General features: G+C 36.7%; 2 protein-coding genes across 2 annotated transcripts in view; one reads left to right on the top strand and one right to left on the bottom strand.

Annotated features, from left to right (window-relative positions):
- The window catches only part of FHIT (fragile histidine triad diadenosine triphosphatase), a 1,408,108-nt gene that overhangs the window by 453,056 nt on the left and 933,741 nt on the right, over positions 1-21,311 (top strand). The gene's annotated exons all lie outside the window — the stretch shown is intronic.
- LOC129088301 (60S ribosomal protein L36a) lies at positions 15,502-15,901 on the bottom strand. The gene has a single exon (XM_054595572.1). The coding sequence runs from the start codon at positions 15,873-15,875 to the stop codon at positions 15,555-15,557; it is 321 nt and encodes a 106-aa protein (XP_054451547.1). The 5' UTR covers positions 15,876-15,901; the 3' UTR covers positions 15,502-15,554.

Raw genomic sequence — 21,311 nt, 5'->3', positions numbered from 1 at the left:
ATCACCCAAAAACAAAACAAAACAAAACAAAACAAAAACCTGTAGCCAGAGCAATCGTTACCCATCCTGTCCCTCTCCCAGCCCCTGGTAATGACTAATACACTTTCTGTCTCCATGGGTTTGCCAATTCTGGTTTCATATAAACGGAATCATATAAATATGTTGTCTTATGTGACTGACTTCTTTCACTTAGAATAATATTTTCAAGGTTCACCCATGTGGTAGCCTGTATCCATACTTCATTTATTTTTATTGTTAAAAACAAAGCAATTATGTAATCCATATTGTATAAATATACCACATTTTGTTTATCTATTCAGCAGTAAATGGACTTTTAGGTTGTTTCTACATTTTGGCTGTTATGAATAATCCTACTAGGAATATTTGTATACAAATTTTTGCATGTACTTATAAATATATTTTTACCTCTGGGGTTAGATACCTAGGAGTAGAATTGCTGGGTCATATGGTAACTCTATGTTTTAACTTCTGAGCAAATATCAGGCTATTTTCCAAAGCACCATTTTACATTTCCATCAGCAGTGTAAGAGGTTTCAAATTTATTCTCATTTTAGGAAATACTTGTTACTGTCTGTCTTTTTGATTATAGCCATCCTAGTGGCTGCAAAGTAGAGTCAATTTGCATTTCCCTATTGAATAGTAATGTGGAACATATTGTCACGTGCTTATTGACCATCTGTATACTTTCTTTGGTGGGCCATTTTTAACCTCTATTTTATAAAAAAAAAAAAGACACGGAGGAAACAAGACAAGTGTATGACATAATAGCCCATCAGTACTGAAATTTAAGTTTTCTAACTAACTGATGCAAAGTCTAAGAGGTTTAACCTCTAATAATGAAGCAAACTTTAAGATATTTGCATTCAGTTATGACATTTTTCTTTGCAAGTGATGGACTCCCAGCTTTAATTGTAGTTTAATGAGAAAGTAAGGGGATTTTTGGCTTACCTATCTGAAAGTATTAGACAGTTTTGCCTCCAGGGATGGCTGGATCCAGCTGCTCAAAGATAGCATCAGAAATCTGTTCCTCTCATCTCTTAGTTCTGCTTCCATAAAGTTGGTGGCATGCACAGTCAATGTGTCTCTGTGGTGGTTAGATGGCCACTAGAAGCTCAGCCTTCCAGCAGGTTGTTTTTTTTTTTTTTTAATATACTTCTTTCTCAATAGTTCCAGTCCAGATTTCAGGATTCAGTAGCATTAGACTGATTTGAATCAATTGGCTCCCTGAATCATTCATCAAATGAAATACACTGATTGGTCACTTGCCCACTCTTGGTGGTGAGATGTGAAGTTAGCTCCATCCACACCATCTGGCCAGAGACTTGGAAAGAAATGGGTCCCCAGAGGAGAGTCAGGATGCTAATACCAGCATAATGAAGAATGAGTGGGCACAGAGTCTCTGAAAGTAGTTTTTTGTTCCTTACAAGTGAAGGATTAATTAAACAACGCACATTTTTCTCTGGTATTGAGAAATCATTTGTTTTAATAAATGCTGATAAGGTTGCTTATAGTTAAAGATGATTAGCTTTTCATAGTAATTCTTGATGCTGGTTATTTTGTGTCTCAGTTTTTTCACATCACTTTGGTTCAAGGTTTGAGAAATGAAACAGTCCCTTGAAAGTAAGTGTCACTATAGTTATTTATTGATTTAAATTAGAAATCCCTATGAAGTCATTTACCATATATATATTTCAGTATGTTTCACAGGGCACAGCAAAACCCACCTCATCACACAGTAAACCTTACCTACAGAATTAAAATTTAATGGGGAAGGTAAATCTGGCATAATCATTGAAGTAGAAATATTTTTCTTTCTTCTTAGCTCTTAGCTCCTCAACTTCAGATACCTGACATTCCCCATTCTAAGTCATCTAGTTTCTAAAATATAGAGAAGTTCAGAAGCAGCAAAATTTATGTAACATATTTTCTCCTTTGTGACCCATAAAATTGCTTCCCACTTACACACCAACTCTATTTCTTAGGCCAGCTCCACCTAGAGTGCTGTTAAAAAGGTTTCTAAAGGTACATTCAGGCTAAGCAGAAAAAATGCTGTGACCAATTAATGATGTCTGTCACAGGCCCAGGACATGAAAGAGATGGCACTTGTATCGTGTGTTTTCCCTTCCTGCTCACATCTCAAAACTAAGTTCCAATACTACATGTTGCAGCACTGGGACAGTTGCCGAGATGATTCAGATCAACAGATGGTTCTTCTTTCATCCCCCAGATACACTCTGCTGCCTGGCCTGCACTGCCAGGGCTTGAATCCTCAAGGTTGTCTGAACCGTGGAGACTGGACACAGACTGAACATTTTGATCCAGGAGTGCACCAAGTACAGAATAAAAACTGCTAACAAGATTAGGCAAATAGACTGTTTATGAGCCCAAAGTATACACCTAGTGCCTGCAGGGTATCTATAACACTCCATAAATCCATGGTGGGGGAGTGAAGGTGGTAGAAGACAGGGTCCTCAGTTTGTGAGATTTGTGATCTGGCTGTAATTAGAGAAAGGGATGGAGGGGTCACAAACAGAGCATAGCACATACATATAAAGGCTGAAGAAATGAAACATCATTTGATAATAATTTAATAAAGAGTAGCAAGTGGAGTTTAGCAAGAAGAGTAACAGGAATGGTAGTTTGATAATGAGGATGAAGTGTAGAGTGATCCAGGGGAGAGCACATGGAGGAAGTGTGGTCTTGGGCAAAGTCTTAAGGAAGTGGTGAGCATGGATTGGTGGAAGGATGCGTGGTTGGTGTGGGGGCTTATGGGGAAGTCTGAGAGCTACTCTCCAAAGGATGTCATAGCGCAGAGGTCTCACTCTACCAGCTCCCTGGCAGAAACAAAGAAAAAACAGTGTCTATTATAGTAGACTACAAAAATAGAATATATTGTAAAAATGAAAGATTTCATGCAACATTAGAAAATAGTAGAAAATCTGGAAGTTTCACATAAAACACAGATTTTCTTACTTTTCTATGAAAACTGAATATCGCAACATTGAGCCTAAATTCCTGGTAGGCAACAGATGTCTGGAGGTGAGTAACAACAGCCACAGTGGACAGTTTACCATAGTGTTCACCGTTTCCCGAAGTCTCCTAACACTGACATCAAAGGACAATTGCCATCTATCATCATACTTTGCACAATTGAGACTACTTATACCTATATCTCCAGCAAAGTTTGGAAAATGAAAAATAAATTTTGAGAAGTCTTTCTTACATAAAGGAAGACAGGCAGATAGTGTATTGAGTATGCAACCAACTGTACAAGTGTCTATTTTTCTAATAACAAGATTACTTTACTTGTTTATTTATATCACATCCCAGTGCAATAGGCATTTAAGTTTGCATTCCTCCTGGGGTTAGCAAAAAGTAGCAGGTCAAGTTTAGCAAGAAGAATATAGAGAATGGTAGAGAATTTCCATCTGGCTGGAATTAAAAAAATATATTGTTTTTTAAGATGTTTTTATCTGCTAAAGCTTGAGGGAGTCTTAAATGGCAAACTGAAGAACGTTTGCCCTGTCTAAAAGGGTGGGTATTGAGGTCAGAGTATTATTAATAGAAATGTTAATTAGCATATGAAGAAAAGAGTTAATGTGGGGTTGCCAAAAATGAAGTGACCAGAGTAATCTTCAGTTTTTGACAGGGTTACTGGAGTAGAAGATAAAGTCAAGTTTGTGAAATAGTGTATTTCAGCACTGTTTATGTATCTCAAAATACTGTGGTCAAGACTGAGAAATATGACATGGTTGACAGCACAACCATGAATTTGAGCTGGTGGAAGAATTTTTAAGTTATCTACAGAATTTTAAAAGTTTGCCACAAAGTCTAAGCTCTGTTATGGAAATGAAAATTGAGGTTTCCCAGTCTATTTACTCATGGACATAGTGTGCACTTTTTATATTACTGTTTCATTAATTAATGATTCGATCCATGTTTCAATTTGCAAATATATTTGTTTACTATTTTAGTATAGGATAATATTCTTTGGTCTTTTGGATGAGCTTTATTTCCTGGAGTCACATGGCAAATTATCTTTGCTTTCCTATAATGGGGCTCCTGCCTCATTCACATTTTATATCGATAAAGTTTTCTGACCATACCAACTATACAACAGCATCACCGTAGAGTCACTATCTGCTTCTATGGCTGTTAGCTGGGTTACTCTTATCGTAATTATGTCTTTGCCATAGCTGCTCTGGCTTCTCTATCTCTTTCTTGTTTATCTCAGTTAAAATATATAAAAATGTATTAACAGTTTGATACACAGGTTCTCTGGAGGGTTGAGCCCTATATTAAATTGTGGTTTCCTAAATACAGGGAGAGAGTAGAGGGACTTGGAACATTTCTGATGCTGAGTTTTTATTATATTGTGAGTTTTCCTTCAGCACTTTAAGGATCCATCTTCCTCAATATGTGTAGAAGCGGGGAAACTGAAAGGGAAATTGTTTTCTGCATTCTCTATAATGGTTTTTATTTAAGAATGATAAAGCAATACCTGCTAAGCCCAGACCAGTTCTGCAATAGACAGTGCTGAAAATCCCAGGGGAGAAGCAGTGATGTTTCTGTGTTGGGAGAAAATAAACTTCAAAATGTTATTTGGTATATAAAGTTATTATAAGTATATTGGAGACAGTTTACCTAGTATAAAAAGACTCAACTTGGAGTTGTCTTAACCCTTATATGCCTAGTTGCTTCTATTGTGAAACAATATAGAAACATGAATTTTTTTATTGTTACTCTATTACAGTTGTCCCAATTTTTCCCCCTTTGAGCTCCACCTCCCAGCCCACACCCCACTCCCACAGTCAATCCCCACACCATTGGCCATGAGACATTATTAAGAGGACAGAGGTAGACTGCAGGGTTCAAGGCCTCACACCACTTAATTTTAAGTCAATTAACCTTCTAGCAACTCCTTTCACTCCTATACAAAATGAGAATAATAGTAGTACATACTTCATATACTTTGGATTATATAAATTAGTTGTCATTTTTTAGGTGCTTAGATAGAGCATGATATAATGTCAGCTATTATTGTACTTATTATTAAGGATTTAGCTGGTGTAGGAGAATTAAGACTTTCAAGTGAAAAAAAAAACCTGGATTATTTGCCATAAACCTATTGGAAAAGTCAACTCACTTCTTTGCTCACATTTTCTCCACTGAAAACTACCAGAATCTCCATATCAGACATCCAGGTCTGGGAACAAAGTGAGTCAGTGAAAGTAAAAGTCTCAGCCATCTGGGAACATGTTTCCCAGATTAAATTGCTCTATAGATTCAGTCTTTCAAAGCTATTTTCACTTGCATTTGCCCTATAGACAAACAGAGAAAGGGCGGTTTTGAAAACTGATGCTATACCTATTATACTATAGATTAATTAATTCTTAATTCTCCAATTGGAAGTAATCGACTTCATATCTGGTCTGGATTCCTAATCCAGTTCTCATTGATCCACTTCATCAATCACCTAGTCACAATGAAACTTTTGGAGTCCTGACAAAACCTTTTTAGCCATCAGGTCAGTCTTATGTGATATCTTCCATGAAGAGATTTCTAACCCTATGTTGGGTTAGAAACGGAGACCAACCCTTTGTTGTGAGCTTACTGACAAAAATTGGGTATGTATGTCATTGACTGGTGCTAGATTTTGGCTTGTTGATATTTGGATATTTTGTATATATGCTTAGCTACTATTTGCTAGATATTGTTATCAGATATTTGTTGGCCCCCACTTTTCGGTGCCACTCCTTTCCTCAATTTATTAATCTTTTTTTCTGTCAGGCATGTGAAGTGCTTGTAAGTTAATGCACGTTAAATGCAAGGATAGTGCCTGGCATATGTTAAGTATTAAACAGCTGCTACTTACTATTATTATTAGTAGCATGTTGGTTGATAATAGAAGTCCTAATTAGGTAATAATAATAATAGTGCTGCTTTCTAAAATAGCAGAATATTAAGAATATTCCTAACCCAAAGTGGAAAAAAAGCAAAAGCTAAACAGAGGCTCTCAAACTATTGGTCATATACCTAGCTTCTATATACTGGTGCCTGTTTAATAATTTGTGTAGCTCAAAATTACAAGAAATCTACCTCTCATGGTGACTCAAAGATGCTTTAGGACAACTAAGTGTCCATGTACAACAAAATAAAGTTGGGGCCCTACCTCATACCATATACAAAAATTGATTTTAAATGGTTCAAAGACAAAAGTTCAGTAGCTAAAACTGTAAAACTCTTAAACAAAAACCTAAGCATAAATCTTTATGACCTTGGCTTAGGCAATGGTTTCTTAGATATGATGCCAAAAGTAGTTAACAAGAAAAAACAGATAAATTAGACATAACAAACTTGAAAACTTTTACACTTCAAATAATATTATCAAGAGAATAAAAAGACAGCTCACATAATGAAACAAATTTTTGTAAATCATATATCTGAAAAGGGACTTGTACCCATAGGTGGGCAAAAGTACGTTTACAGTTGTGAGTATGCAAAAGTTTATTCTTTTATTCTTATTTAGTACTCATTGTATTATTTTCTGTACAAACAACTATAAACCTACTTTGCCCACCCTTGTATTTCAAGAACAAAAAGACAAATAGCCCAATTAAAAAGGAGTAAAAGTTTTGAATAGACATTTATCCAAAGAAGATATCCAAATGGACAAAAAGCCCATGAAAATATTTTCAGCATCAGTAGCCATCAAAGAAATGCAACTTGAAACCACACTGACATATCGCCTCACATACACTAGGATTGGTATCATCTAAAAAACATACTCACAAGGGTTAGTGATGAGGTGCAGAAGCTGGAGCTCTCATACAGTGCTGTGGGAACTAAACTGGTGCAGCTGCTCTGGAAAACAGTTGGAATTTTGTTAAAAAGTTTAACAAAAATATGACCCAGCAATTTTATTCTTAGGTATCTATCCATGGGAAAATGGAAGCATGTATATATAAAATCTTGTATACAAATGTTTGCAGTAGCATGATTTATAAAACATAAAAATCATAAACAATCCAAGTGTCCGTCTACTGATGAATGCATAAATAAAATGTGGTATATCCATACAATGAGATATTATTTAGCAATAAAAAGAAATGAAGTACTGAAAACATGGTACACAATAGATGAGCCTTGAAGCATTATGTTAAATGGAAGAAGCCAGTCTAAAAGACTACCTATTGCCTTATTCCATTTGTATGAAACATCCAGCACAGGCAAGTCCATAGAGACAGAAAAGAGCCTAGTGGTTTCCGACAGCGGGGGTGCTGGGAGGAAATTGGTAGTGACTGCAAACAGGTGCGGGGGTTCTTTAAGTCATGATGGAATGTTTTAAAACTGATAGTGGTGGCAATTGAGACTATACGTTAAACCATGGAATTACACAGTCCAGATGGGTTAATTGTATGGTGTGTGTATTATATCTGAGAAAAAGCTGTTATAAACACAAACAAAAAGAGATGCGACAGGGCTTGCTTTTTGTGGAAGAAGCTTGAAGTATGCTAGAATAAATGCTTGCCTGGTCACTACCAAGCTCTGTGAGGACTAGTTTAATTTTCTGCGATAAACTCTGTGTCCAGGAATAGAGCCACACAATGCAGTATATTTGTTGAATGAATGACTGCACATGTGCTCCTCAGGAGTACCCCCCGTTTCCCCAGTTTTCTGGGAGAACTCACAGGACTCAGAAGTTGTTACCTTTATAGTTACAGTTTACTACAATGAAATGACACAAAATAAAATTAGCATGGGGCAAATGTGCATGGAGAAAATCACATGCAAGCTTCCGAGTCCTCATCCAGCAGAGTCATGCAGGATATGCTTAATGCGTCCAGCAATGAGCTGAGATGCCAAGTATTATTTACAAAGGAAGCTCATTAAAGACTCTGCATAAGGTTTTTGCTGGGGATGGATCTGCTTAGCACACCCCAAATTCCAGACTCCCAGAAAGAAAGCAGGCATTTGGCATAAACCATATTATTGATATAAACAATTAAGGCACTGTGGCCACTTCCATCATTAGGGAACATTTTATATCAATGTAGGGAACTGTTTACCAGCCCAAGTTCCCAGTTGCCAGCCAAAGGCCAACCTTGCAAGCAGGCCTTTCTATGTCTATGTTTTTTCAGGTATGCTATACTAACTCTTTACTGCACAGTGAATTGAAGGGTGCCAGTTTCTAAACTTCTGTATGATCTGTCACAGGCCTGTATGTGCAAAAAGTAGTAGGAAGAGGAATCAGTGTGTCTGGGAAGAATGTTGTGTTGTGCATAGCTGGCAGCTCAATGCATGCTCATCTCTAATGATGAGGAAGAGTCTAGAAGTTGGTCTCTATTCTTAATTCATTTTCCCTCCGGCTGCCCAGAAATGGATGAATTAAAGCCTTAGAGTAATGCTCAACCAGGGAAATTTTTGTCCCTGAGAGGACATTTACCCATGTCTAAAGACATTTTCAGTTGCCACAACTGAGGAGGGGGTGATTCTAGCATCTGCGGGTAGAGCCTAGGAATGCTGCTAAATATCCTACAATGCACAGGATAGGTCTTCACAACTACCTGGACCAAAATGTCAACAGTACGGAAGTTGGAAAACTGTGCCTTAGAGAACATTTGTAGGGGACCGTATTGCCTAACAGTATTATCTTTAAATCTGTAGCGTACAGTGAGACAAGACAATCAAAAATAACTCCCATCTTTTATGTCCACACCAACCCACACTCCCCTTTTTTGTTTCTTGAGGTCTGTGACATGAAAATTATAAATTCTTCCTCCATTCCCCTTGGTAAAGGACATTGCGGGCAGGGAGAAGTCACCCCTCTCTCTGAGTATAATGGCATTGATTTTAAGATTTCAGATATTTTGCCTCAGATGAGTTGCCCAGACACTGACTGAAGTCATGTGTGAGGATAAAATTACCAGCCTTTATGTTTTCGTTGTTGAATTCCTAATAGCTGAGAGTCATTCCTGCCCATACCATCTTTAAGCCCTGTCTATTTACCACTGCTGTTTATAGCCTCATTTTCTTCCTTCTCTTTTCATAATATCTTTCAAAGTGGAAGATAATGTGAATTTTGGTTCTCTCCAATTCCTAACTGGTATGTCTAATGCCATCAGATTGAATTAATTTGAACTATTAAACATGAAGTACATATTACCATGGAGCACATATTACCATGGAGCTTGTTCCAGATGTATTATTGTTAGTTTAATTGTTATGGCTAATTATTGATTGTGGTTTTTCTGGGAACTTAAAATAATAATAATAATAATGATATTCTTTTTTTTAGTGCCTTTCATTTGAGGATCTTGAAAAGACTGTGTCCTGGGAACCACTTATTTTAAAATTGTCATTACCTGTGTATTTTCATTTGGCTTAAGTTTGAGCAGGAATATGCTAGTGTATGATTTAAAAAGCCAAAAAATTTATAGAATTGTGCTTTAAAAAAAAATTAGCAGCATGAAGAAACAGAAGGAGGGTAATAAGGGGAATTTAGTCCACGATGACATTATTTCCAGAGAGGAATCCTATGCCTTCTAAAACTATTCTGTGGCCTTTTCATTGCCTTAGTATCAGCTCTAATTTGGTTTTAATTTTAAACGGTGCTCAGATTGTTTGAAGCCTGTACTTTGCTTTGTCTGGCAGAGTAAAGCATTTGAGAGCGAGCGAGAGAGAGAGAGAGAGAGAGTGTGTGTGTGTGTGTGTGTGTGTGTGTGTTTTAAAGCCTTACAAGAGATACAAGGTCTTTGGATAATTCTTATCATTTAGATCATACTTTGAAAAGTTCAAAATGAGTGAGAAACATAGAGTAATATATCTATACTTACATATATACCTACCTACACAGAAGGTTGGCCATTGGGAATAGGAAGCTTGTTAAAGTACAGTTTGGTTTCTTGGTGCTCCAAGTACTTGAATCCTAAAGGAGACAGAAGATAAGTTAAAGTAGTTCCCAGCTCACCTATGTCTTGTTGCCTGGCTGATCACACAGAAGGTTTAACCTTTTTTTAGCAGTTGAAATTAATTGCTCCCATAAAGCAATTGCCTCTACGAAACAATTATGACAGGTTTCTAATGAGATCCTGATGAGTTTTGTTAAATCAACACCTAACCCTAAGTACTGAGTCATCTTCTTGTGGTACTGCATGTCCTCCCAACAGTAGCCAGGCTACATGGATTTCCCCAGAAAGGTTTTACGTTGGCTCTGGCCATACATGGAGAGTTTTTCCCATCTGGCTGCTGTCAAAAGACCCAAGGGAAATGAATTGCTGGACTTTTGCTACATGGATTCCTCTTGTTTTCTCTTTCTATGGGAGAAGTGAGGCCATGGACTCATGCCATGAATAGTGAGGATTCTTTTTGTCACGCAGCGTGTGTTCCTCTGGAAGCTGGGAGGCCTGGAAAGAAAAAGTGTAAAGCAGTCATTCCTCACCAGGGCTGCACATTAGAATCCGCCATGGAATTTAAAAAATTCCCAGGTACCTGGATCCCACCGTCAGAGATTCTGATTTAATTGATCTGGGCAGAGACTGGCCATTGAGAGGTTTAAAAGTTCCCCAGGTGATTTTAATTATTAGTCACTTTGAGCACTGCTTGGTGCCTAGTTTTTAGTGGGGATAATATTCCAAATATATAGCAACCAGTACTGTACTGTGCTCTCATTCCCTACCAGGCACCATGAAATGTGCTTTACAGGTATCAATCTATTTGATCATCACAATAGCCATATAATTGAACATTCATTAATTTATACATTCGTTTATTCAAAAATACTTATGGGATTCAGGCAATGGGCCAGGCAGTGTGTGGTTTTGGGGGAGGAAAATTAGAGAATACTTTCAGGGTTGATGACATTTGAATTGACATGTCAATCTGAGAAGGAGTTAATCAGGCCACAAGCAGAGAGAAGGATGGCTTTTGCAGAAGTTAGAAAGGAGGATGGTGAGTTCAAGGAACCAAAAGCAAAGTAGTGTCTCTGGAGCAGAGGGAGCCAGAGGGAGCATTATGGAAGATAAGACATAGAGGTGGACAGGGCCCCCAGCAGAGGTTGTCTGTCTGATAAAGGGTTTGGGCCTTTATTTTGAAACCAAATAGAAACTCTGATCTCATTTGCATTTCCTAGAAGATCTCTCTGGCTGCGGTAGGGAAACAGATAAGAGGGAAACAAGAATGCGTGCATTGTAATATATTGGCTAATGCAGTCAATGGACAAAGACGAGAAGGGCTTGGACGAAGGTAGTGAAGGGAGAAAGAGAGGTGGTCTTACCTGAATGATATTTAGATGGTAAAATCCTTCGGATTTGGAGGTGGATTCAAAGGAGCAGGAGAGGCAAATGACTGCCATGTCCAATTTTACTGTTTTTTTTACTATTATTACCCAGAATTTTCAGATGAGCTGATGAAAATTAGAGTAGTGCTTCTCAAACTTGAGTGTGTGTATGGGTCACCTGAGGATCTTGTTAAAATGCAGATTCTGATTTAGTAGGTTTGCAATGGGGCCTGTGATTCTGCCTGACGAGCTTTGAATGATGCTGGTGCTGCTGGTCAATGGACCACACTTTTGAGAATCAAGGGCTTAGAGAAGTGAAATACCTTACTCAAGATGTGGTGAAGTGTAGACTGCACTTTTAACCATGTCTGTCCACCTCCAAAGCCCATGATCTTAATCATAAACTCTATGGCTCTAGAAAGATAGGCTGAGATTTGGAAATTATCTGTAGGTATTGGCAACCATTGAAGATGTGTAAGAAGAAAAGGGTACAATCAGAAAACTTATATTACAGTTTTCAGATATATTTCATATGAGTATTTTATTTGTTCTTTTTAGTATAGATCTCTTAGGTCAAACTGAAGTGCAGTTAAAAAAACAAAACAACTAGGGTTCCAAATTTTGTAAATAATAGGGATGGTTTATTAGATCATCATTCTACTCTATAATGAGGGCAATAATTGTTTCTCTTATTTAGTGTTTCCTGACCAGTCATCCCAAGGCACTTTACTAATAAGAGTCATCTTTCAGAATTGAAAAAATCATTGGAGAGAGGCTAAGGGACTTGATACAGTGGGGCTGACTGCTGGGCATTCCTTCATCAGTTCTGTGGCATCTGGACTCTTCTGCCACAATTCAGGGACATAGCGAAACACTTGCCTTAACTGTTTGATCTGTCAGAGCTTCCTGAATGTCTCCCAGGAAATGCTAGCCTAAGAAGACACTAAATGAAAAAAAGTGTCAAACATTTGGAAAATTCTCCATGCTTTATCTCTTCCTAGAAGGATATAATCAGCATTAGCACAGAAGCGCTCTGAGAAGTTTCACAGTAAAAGAATTTAACTTTGTGTACAACTCTGTTGTTTTCCAAACTAATTTGACCTTAGGATTAACTCCAACTTTTTTCTCCCTCTCAACTCTTGATAGTCTATTAAATAGTTGTTCTGTATGTATTCACAGATAACAACATTCTTTGAGTGCATAAATATCAGTTGCCTGGGCCTGTGTTCCATTTTGAAAGACTGGCAGATTTGGCATTTTGGCACCAAAAACTATAGAATGGTGTAGTTTTTACTTTGATTTTACTTAAGCCAAATGCCTTTACAACTGTTAGAACGGCAAGTGTCCACTTCAATGGTTATTTGAAAGGAATACCACAGATTGATCTGCATGTTCCTCTGTTGTTTTTTTTTTTTTGAAGGGTAACTTTTGCTTTTGTTTCTTTTTTTTTTCCTTTGTTTCCACATGTTTGATTCTATTTTGGCAGTTATAGAATCTTCCTCTCTGTTCTATTTCACTTTTTAAAAAATACAGGAATAGAATCCCAGACATGACATTTACACTGAGTTTTTAATTTTTTTTGTTAAGTACATAACATGAAATTTGAAAATGAACTGTTTGTTTTTTCACCTGATGGATCTAAGGATCCTTTTTATAAAAAAATCAGACTCATGTATAGTTTGCATTTATATGAAAGCAGAAAATTCTGGCTGAATAAATTTCAAGACGTTTGTGGAATAACATGCAAGGTTGAACTCCAATACCATACTAAGAATGGAAAAAAAATGTAATAACAGAGGAGGATATAAAGTTGGATTAAAAGAAAAGTTATTGGGTATTTTAAAAGATGAATGTATAGCTACTGAATAGACTATCTAAATGATATCATAATTTCTAAGCAGTGAATTTGTCTGTTGTCTTCAGTTTTAGACCTGGTTTCTTGTAGACAGTTATGTATCCTTAGTCTAGAAAAATGGTTTTCCATTTTGGTAAGCAGCAGAATCAGTTATGAAGCTCCCTGAAAATACAGATGCCCAGGCTTTTACCCAAAAGATTCTGATCAGGTAGGTCTAGCGTGGCACGCAGACACCTGTATTTTCACCTCCAAAACAGGTAATTCTGAGGTATAGTAAAGTTTGAGAACAACTGCCCTCGAATACTTCCTCAAGTTCTAGTGTGCCCAAGAGTCACACAATTTGTTAAAATGCAAATTCTAAGCCACAACCTACAACTGTATACCTTTGCACAACTTGTGCAGAGCGCAACCTGCACTGCTGCTCTGGTGGCCCACCTCACCTCAGATACTCTCTCTGGTGGCCCATGGTGGGTTTTGGGAGACATGTACTCCCCAGAGTGCACATGATTCAAGAATCATACTTTGAGAATCATTGTTGTAGAAGCATGATTCAAAACTGATAGATTCTATGGGTGGTCTATTAATGAGGCCATAGGCTACCTATTCAGGTAAGATCCAGGCAAAGTAATTTAGGTTGGTCATGCCTTTCTTTCTAGAGAGATTCCACATGACCCTGTGGGCTTGGACACTTACAAGCTGCAGACAGACCAGTTTCTAAATATCTTCTTGTACATCTCTGCTGTCGATAAGTCACAGCATTCCTCATGCTGCTGTGGAGCCTGGAGCCAAGCTGGTCAAACAGGTTCCTTTCGCCATGACTCTGTGGAAGAGGCATTGCTGCTGCCGACGTGAGTGGGATCCTGAGAGGGGACCAAGTGGGTTTCAATACTAAGGACAAAAGAGTGAACATTGCAGGAAAATGTGGATTGCTACCTGACACTCATGAATTCGTATACGCAGAAGATGAGCTATAAAGTGAAGATGAGAACTTTCCTCTTTGTCCCCAACTAGTTGTTTTTTGTCAGACCCAGATTTTGAGCCTACAAAAGTAATTCTCAAAGTGTGGTTTATGGACCCCTGGGGATGTCAGAGACCCTTCCAGGGTGTCTGCAAGGTCCAAACCTATTATTATAATGCTAAGTTGTTATTTGCTACTTTACTGTGTTGACATTTGCACTGATAGGCAGTAAAACCATAATATGAAACAAGCACTATAGAAATGAATCAAGGCAGTGGTACCAAACTGTACTACTAGTCTTTTTTTTCTTTACCATCATGACTTGTGGTTAAGAAAGAAAACCAATCTCATCTAAAAATATCCTTGGTGAAACAGTTAAGGTTGTTAATTGAATTGAGTTTTCACTCTCAAGTGCACATTTTGTGTGTGTGTGTGTGCATGTTTGTGTGTGTGTGTCTGTGAGAAATAGGAAGCAGGCACTAAGAACAGCTGCATACTGAAGTATCATGGTTGGTGAGAAAATCATGCGTTATGACTATTTCAGTTGTGAGCAGGAGGAACTAGCTGCTTTTACATGGAATGCCATTTTTACTTGAAAGAACAATTGACAGATGAAATATGGTTATTTGGGCCTCCATACTTGACAGACATTTTCACAAACATGCCTAAACTGAGCCTGTCACTTTAAGTAAACCATTGGACAATATATTTATTGCCAATGATAAAATTCAAGCTTTCAAGCAAAAATTAGAATTTTGGAAAACTTGTATGTGCCATCATGAGCTTGACAGCCTTCCAGTACTTAAAGACTTCTGGTGAGATTGATGGTGATTTTAACAAATGGGATTCTTGTTTATATTATATAAGGAAATGTGTCAACGTTCAGAAGATCTGCATAATTCAGTGAGCCAATATTTTCAACCAGAACAATTCATGCTTTTACAAAATTTTGCATGGGGAAAAGATCCATTCAAAGTGCAACATAGACCATGAATTTTTATATAATAGAGTACTAAAAGTTTATTGATACTGTTTCAGATCCAAACTGCAATATCAAAGAAACTACTATTTATCAAGTTTTGATGAAGTATCCAAGAAAAATATTCACACTTATTTGAAAAGGCTATTAAAATACTCCTCCTGGATTTTCATGACATACTTCAACCAAAATAATACATCGTGACACAATGTCAAAGCAGATATGAGCATCTACTGGGCTTCTGTTAAGCCAGACATTAAAAAGATTTTTCAAAACTGTGAGACAATGCCATTTTTCTCACTGTTTTTCTTGTGTTTGTTTTAGAAAATATTTATGTTAACATGTAACAGGTTCATTATTGGTATTTTTAAATTAATTAATAGTGTTTTAGAAATTTTAATTTCTTTTTTTTTAAACATATCCTCAAGATTTTATTGTCACATAATAAAACAAAAAATGAAGCTTAGAACTGGATCACTTGGCCCTTTCTCTTCTTATCTCCTCCCAGTTCAAAATGCTTGCATCTCTTAATAGCCAACATTCTCTTAGATCTGCAGTTGGGCTCAACACATTCAAGCCTCAGCACAATCTTCTTTGTAGTTTTAGCCTTTTTTCGGAAAATTGGCTTAGTCTGCCCACCATAGCCACTCTGCTTCCTGTCATAACGCCGCTTTCCCTGTGCATACAGAGAATCTTTGCCCTTCTTGTACTGTGTTACTTTGTGGGGTTGATGCTTGCCGCACTTCTTACAGAAAGTCCGGCGGGTTTTAGGAACGTTCACCATGCTTGTGAGAGCTCTAACGGCACAGAAAGCAAATATTAATTCCTAACATAGTAAATATTCATAGCTACAGAATATTTACCTACAGAAGCAAAAACATTTTGGGGCCTTGATCAATTTTTAAGAATGTGAATGGTTGAGACCAAAATGTCTGACAACTGCTGGCCTAAAGAAACATTTACTAAAGATGTTCCACAGAATGATCATCCTTGAAATACTCAGCAGAAACCCAACAGCCAAAAACAAAAGGCAACATAAAGCAAGCAGAATTTGGTAGTTAAATCAGTTTAGAAATACTGCTGGAGATTCACTCTTTATAACAGCACCTTAAAGGTTCAATTTGAACTTTGTTTAATTCCTTCATAAACTTGTTTGATCATGAAAATATTTTTTCATGGAATGAGCTTTAGGAGGTATTGTTTCCTTGACAACAATGAGTGCTATCATTTTAAATATTTTCCAATATGATAGGTTAAAAAGTGATATGTCATTATTCATTAACTTCTAAAGTCTGGAGTTTTAATTTAAGGATCAGTCTTGTTTTCCTTTAGAACAACCGCTATACAGAAACTTCTCCTCCTGCTGCCAGGGAGGTAAGTTTTGACAACCACAAAATGTTTAACTACATTCTGGCTTTTCAATATTGTAAACTTTGGTTGTTTATTGGACTTCAAAAGGCAGGCAAACCAATGATGGTAAGATGATAATCTTACCCGTTAATGGACTTGGGATCAGGATCTTTGCTCTAGGACAGAGGCAATTAACTCAGCTGTTAATTAATTAAAAGTCTGTGCCTTTCTTGAAATGAATGTCCTTTTGGTAAGATCTGATTTGTCCTTTTAAAGTTAATGGTTACCCAATCATATATCCTGATTGATTTTCTTCAAGGAATTACCCATTCTCGTGACTGTGAAAATAAGGTCAGTTTTAACATCACATGTAGTTCTCCTACTAAATGGTGATCTACTGGAATTCTAGTTTAGGACCTGGTTTGTTGATTGGAGTTCCTTAGTTGCTAGGAAAAAATGATATTTGACCTAACACCTTGCTAGCAGCTGCATTTCCATTTCTAGGAATCAATCCTAAGGAATAAACAGAATGCAGTTTAGAAGTGCAGTTAAAGAGATGTTCTCTATAGCATTATTTATAATAATTCAAATTGAGAACAACTAAAATGTTGACACATGTAGAAGCAATGAAAAACTTTCATATATTCACATTAGAAACTCTTTTAATTTGTTGTCAGATTGTTTTCCAGAAAGGTGGTTCCACTTTACATTCCAAAGGGCATCTTTGGGCATGCTTCAGCCCCTGCACTCTTGCCAACTATGAGTGTTATTTTAAATAATATTTTACAATTTGATCAGGTGAAAATGGCATGTCATTCCTATATTAAGGAGGCATTCAACAGGAAAGACAAAGAGCAGTAGTTGGCATTTCCAGAAGAGACTTGACTCTAATTGCTACCTTGTGGCAGAACTTAGTGTTGCACTGACTATAGATGGGCTAACTCTGATTACTAACACCAGATATCTCCCAGGGTCCAGGAGAAAGTTCTAGTGCTCAGAGAAGTAATTTGAGTTGAATTAAAAATAATCAAGAAAATTTCACTGTAGTCAAATTTAGCCAGTTATAATTTGTCCTTGGACAGGTTATATAAATACTATGTTAAGGTTATCTCCAGCCATGTGTAAAACCTTCACATAAACATTTACGCGTACTGACAATCAGAGAGAGTATATGCCTGTCAGTCTCCTGTGTGTCAGAGGCTTTGTCATTATTATAAAGTTATAATAGATCATAGAATTGTCTGTCAAGTGATTAAAATTGCCATCATGGTTTCCATTTTTTATACTCTTATAATATGCATGCAAGTGTTTGCACAATGCCTGTGGGCTTTCTGCAGTCACTAAAGGGACTTCTTGTCTGTTTCCATTCCCCGCCACTCACCACAGAATGTGCCAGTCGTGCCTACAGAAATTTTTTGTTATAGTAACACTGCAACTGCGTAGAATATTGAAGGAAATGTCAAAAATGTAGCCATGTGAAAAGAATCAGAAGGCAGTGTTTTTATTCAAAGAGCTTGATTTTGGCTTGGGCTCCTGTCTGCATGGAGCAGGCTGGATGTCTAATTTCAGCAGTGTAATTAGTTCTCAGACAAGATGAGAAAAGATGTAACTGCCACAGTGGTATAACTTGAATGTTGCTTCACTAATTCATGTACTTATTTTCTTTGCAATTTCATCTGAAGTCATCTTTTGAGGACTTTTTGTAGTTGTTGATTATTTTTTTATGTTTTGAATGATGAAAATGGACCAAAACATAATTCAGCAAAATGTAAATGGATCAGAGCAAATGGGATGCAAGAATATATTGTGCAGTTCCAAAATGGAAATAGAAATATTCCTCTTTCTTGGAGGGAATAATAAAACTTTCCATTGTGTATCAGACATTATGTTTTACATTCTTTATTTCCATAGGTTTAAAAGGTGATGAAAAGCAGTTTTAAAGTGCTGAGGTTATTCTTATATTTGACAATAATTAAGTGTTTATTCTAACACAGAAACTTGTCCTCTCACCCTGATACAATCTTTTGCCACCACTGTGAATTTCTTTTTTAAAAATAATCCCACTTTTAAAGTTTTTATTTTTCACTTTTCTTGAGTGCAGTCTCTTATTAGAATCATGATTATATCCCATATGCAGATTTAAAAAATAATTACTATGTATGTATGTATGTATGTGTGTATGTGTGTATTTATAGAGAGGGTAAGGAAAGGAGAAAGAGAGGGAGAGAAACATCAGTGTGTGGTTGCCTCTTGTACGCCCCCTACTGGAGACTTGGCCAGCAACCCAGGAATTGAATTGGTGACCCTTTGGTTTTCAGGCCAGCACTCAATCCTCTGAGCCACACCAGCAAGCCAGGCGGTGAAAGACAAATATCATATGATCTCACCTATAAGTGGAGCCTAATCAACAAAACATAAAAGTGAGCAAAATAGAACCAGATTCATTGAAATAAAGAACAAACTGACCGTAACCAGAGGGGTGGGGGAGGAGGATAATGGGGAAAAGAAGGTGGTTTGTCAAGGAACATGTATGTATAAAGGACCCATGGACAAACCAAAGAGAGGTAGGATGGAGGGTGGGAGGTGGGGGTGGGTGGGGCAAGGGAAAGTGGTGATGGGAAAGTGGAGACAACTGTACTTGAACAATGACAAAATAAAATAAAAAATAATAAAAATATAAAGAAATAATTAAATTTTTTTCTATGCACTGAGTTATAGAAACTGGCTATTGTCCATTAAATAAAAGATATTAGGATGCTGGCTAGTGAATTGCTGAGATATATTTTTGAGAATGCTATAAGAGAAAATAGATACTACTTATAATATATTCTCATTTAAAGAAAATATTTTCAAACCTTGTTGTTTAATAGAGAGTTCACAATATTAAGATAATTAGCTAGGACTTGCTGGATAGGAGAGCAGAGGATAGGTCTAGGCTGAGTACGTAGCAAATGCATGGATAGCTCCTTAATTAAACTATAAAATGTTTAGACTCCTTTTAATATTTGTATAGTGAGTTTTAAGTTTTTGTGTATATGTATGTAGACCATTTACAACTACATGTATATGTTCTTTAAAGGCTTATACATGTTTACTGGAAACTATGAATTTTAAAGTTGTATTTCTCTCTAAGTTATCTAGTAGTGGCATAACACCACCTTAGCCAAGTGGTCCTGAGAGGCCAACATTGGATTTCAAACTTTAATTCGATAGAATTGCTTTAAAAAAACACGTTAAATTGGAATTAGTGTCCTTTACTCCTATCATGTTTCTCTTCTTGTAATATTTTTGTGACTCCTTTTTGTAACTCTCATGATGATATGCCTTCTTTATTTGCCTTGTAAGTCTGGCTGCGCAAGAAGGCAAAGGTCCTTACTTCCATTTGGTCTCCATTTTCTTATTTATAAGAGAAGGTTATTGATGATCTGTAAAATCACTTTCATCTCTAGAGTTCTATGTTTATACCTACTTCCTGTTTTATCCTGCATTCATTATAGGTCTACTATGAGGATAAAATAAAAAAGTATCATAAAAGTAGTTTGAAAATTGCAATGCAGTATAGAAATATAAGATATGACCATTGGGGTCTGGTATCATCCTGTGTGACTGCTCTTAAGTCTTAACACAAGAGTGCATTTTTCCATTTGTATAATATTTTTAACTTAAAGAGAATTCCACAGTGGATATAATATGTACTAAAGAAACATTCATGGACTGGTTCTCTTCCTTTCTTTTTTCCTTTTTTTTCTTTTCTTTTCTATTCTTTTCTTTTCTTCTCTTTTCATTTACTGATTTGAGAGAGAGAGAGGATGAGGGAGAGAGAGAGAGACATCGACCTGTTGTTCCACTTATTTATGCATTCATTGGTTGAGTCTTGTGTGTGCCCTGATCAGGAATTGAACCTGCAACATTGGTGTATGGGGGCAATGCTCCAATCAACTTAGTGAACTGGCCAGGGCTGGATTGGTTAACTCTTGGGCCAGGAATTATTTAGTTCTTGGATAGAGTGGCAGTCATCTAAAGCTCGTCACCTAAATATGTAGTTTACTATTAGGCATTTCAGAAGGCTAAATAGCAGGCTGATGATGCCTGAGCATTAAGAACATAGTCCATTTTCCAGACAACCAAGCAATTGATGGTCATTTTTGAGAATACTGTTTTTAAGAAGCAGCTGTAATGATTTATCAGCAGACTGGCCAGTGAACAAAGAATGACCCATGGCTAAATTGTACCTCTCTATTCTCCTATTTGATTTGTGTTTAAAATCTCACAAAGCGAAAGGTCATGTGTTTGATTCCCTGTCAGGGCACATGGGTAACTGTGGGTTCGGTCCCCAGTTGAGGTGCATGTTAGACAACCAATTGGTGTTTCTCTGTCACATTGATATTTCTCTCCCTCTCTTCCTCCCTCCTTTTCCTGCTTTTTAAAAACTAAAGAAAGAAAGAAATTTTTTAAAAATCCAACTAGAATGATGTTGAAGAAATTAAAATGCAAGAACTAATTGCAAGGAAAAAGTTTCAAAGTTGTTTTTATGTCTCTTTGTGTTGAGAGCAAACTCTTGATCCATGTAACAATAACTCCTTAAAATGCCATTTAGATTGGAAATGCTGATACAACACTAATTATTTTAGATCAAATATGTTACTCTAATTTTCTCCATCTGCTATGAATAAAAGGATATTAGTATAAAGTCTGGGAGAGCTGTAGGGAAAAATTGTTTTGTAGAGAAGCTGAAGATATTTTAAAATTTGTGTAGTTGGGAGGAAGAAATAATAATTAAAAATATTTTTTCTATGTTTCAATAAATGTGAGCCTTATTGTAGCTCAATGGAAATGTCAATAATTTTTTTTGCAGTTTTTCTAAGTCTAG

Source organism: Pteronotus mesoamericanus, unplaced genomic scaffold (assembly GCF_021234165.1).
Source record: "Pteronotus mesoamericanus isolate MK-2021 breed Mesoamerican mustached bat unplaced genomic scaffold, CSHL_Meso_final scaffold_54, whole genome shotgun sequence".
Taxonomy (NCBI): Eukaryota; Metazoa; Chordata; class Mammalia; order Chiroptera; family Mormoopidae; genus Pteronotus; species Pteronotus mesoamericanus.
Note: the sequence above shows the minus strand (reverse complement) of the source record. Positions and strands in the feature narration are given on the sequence as shown.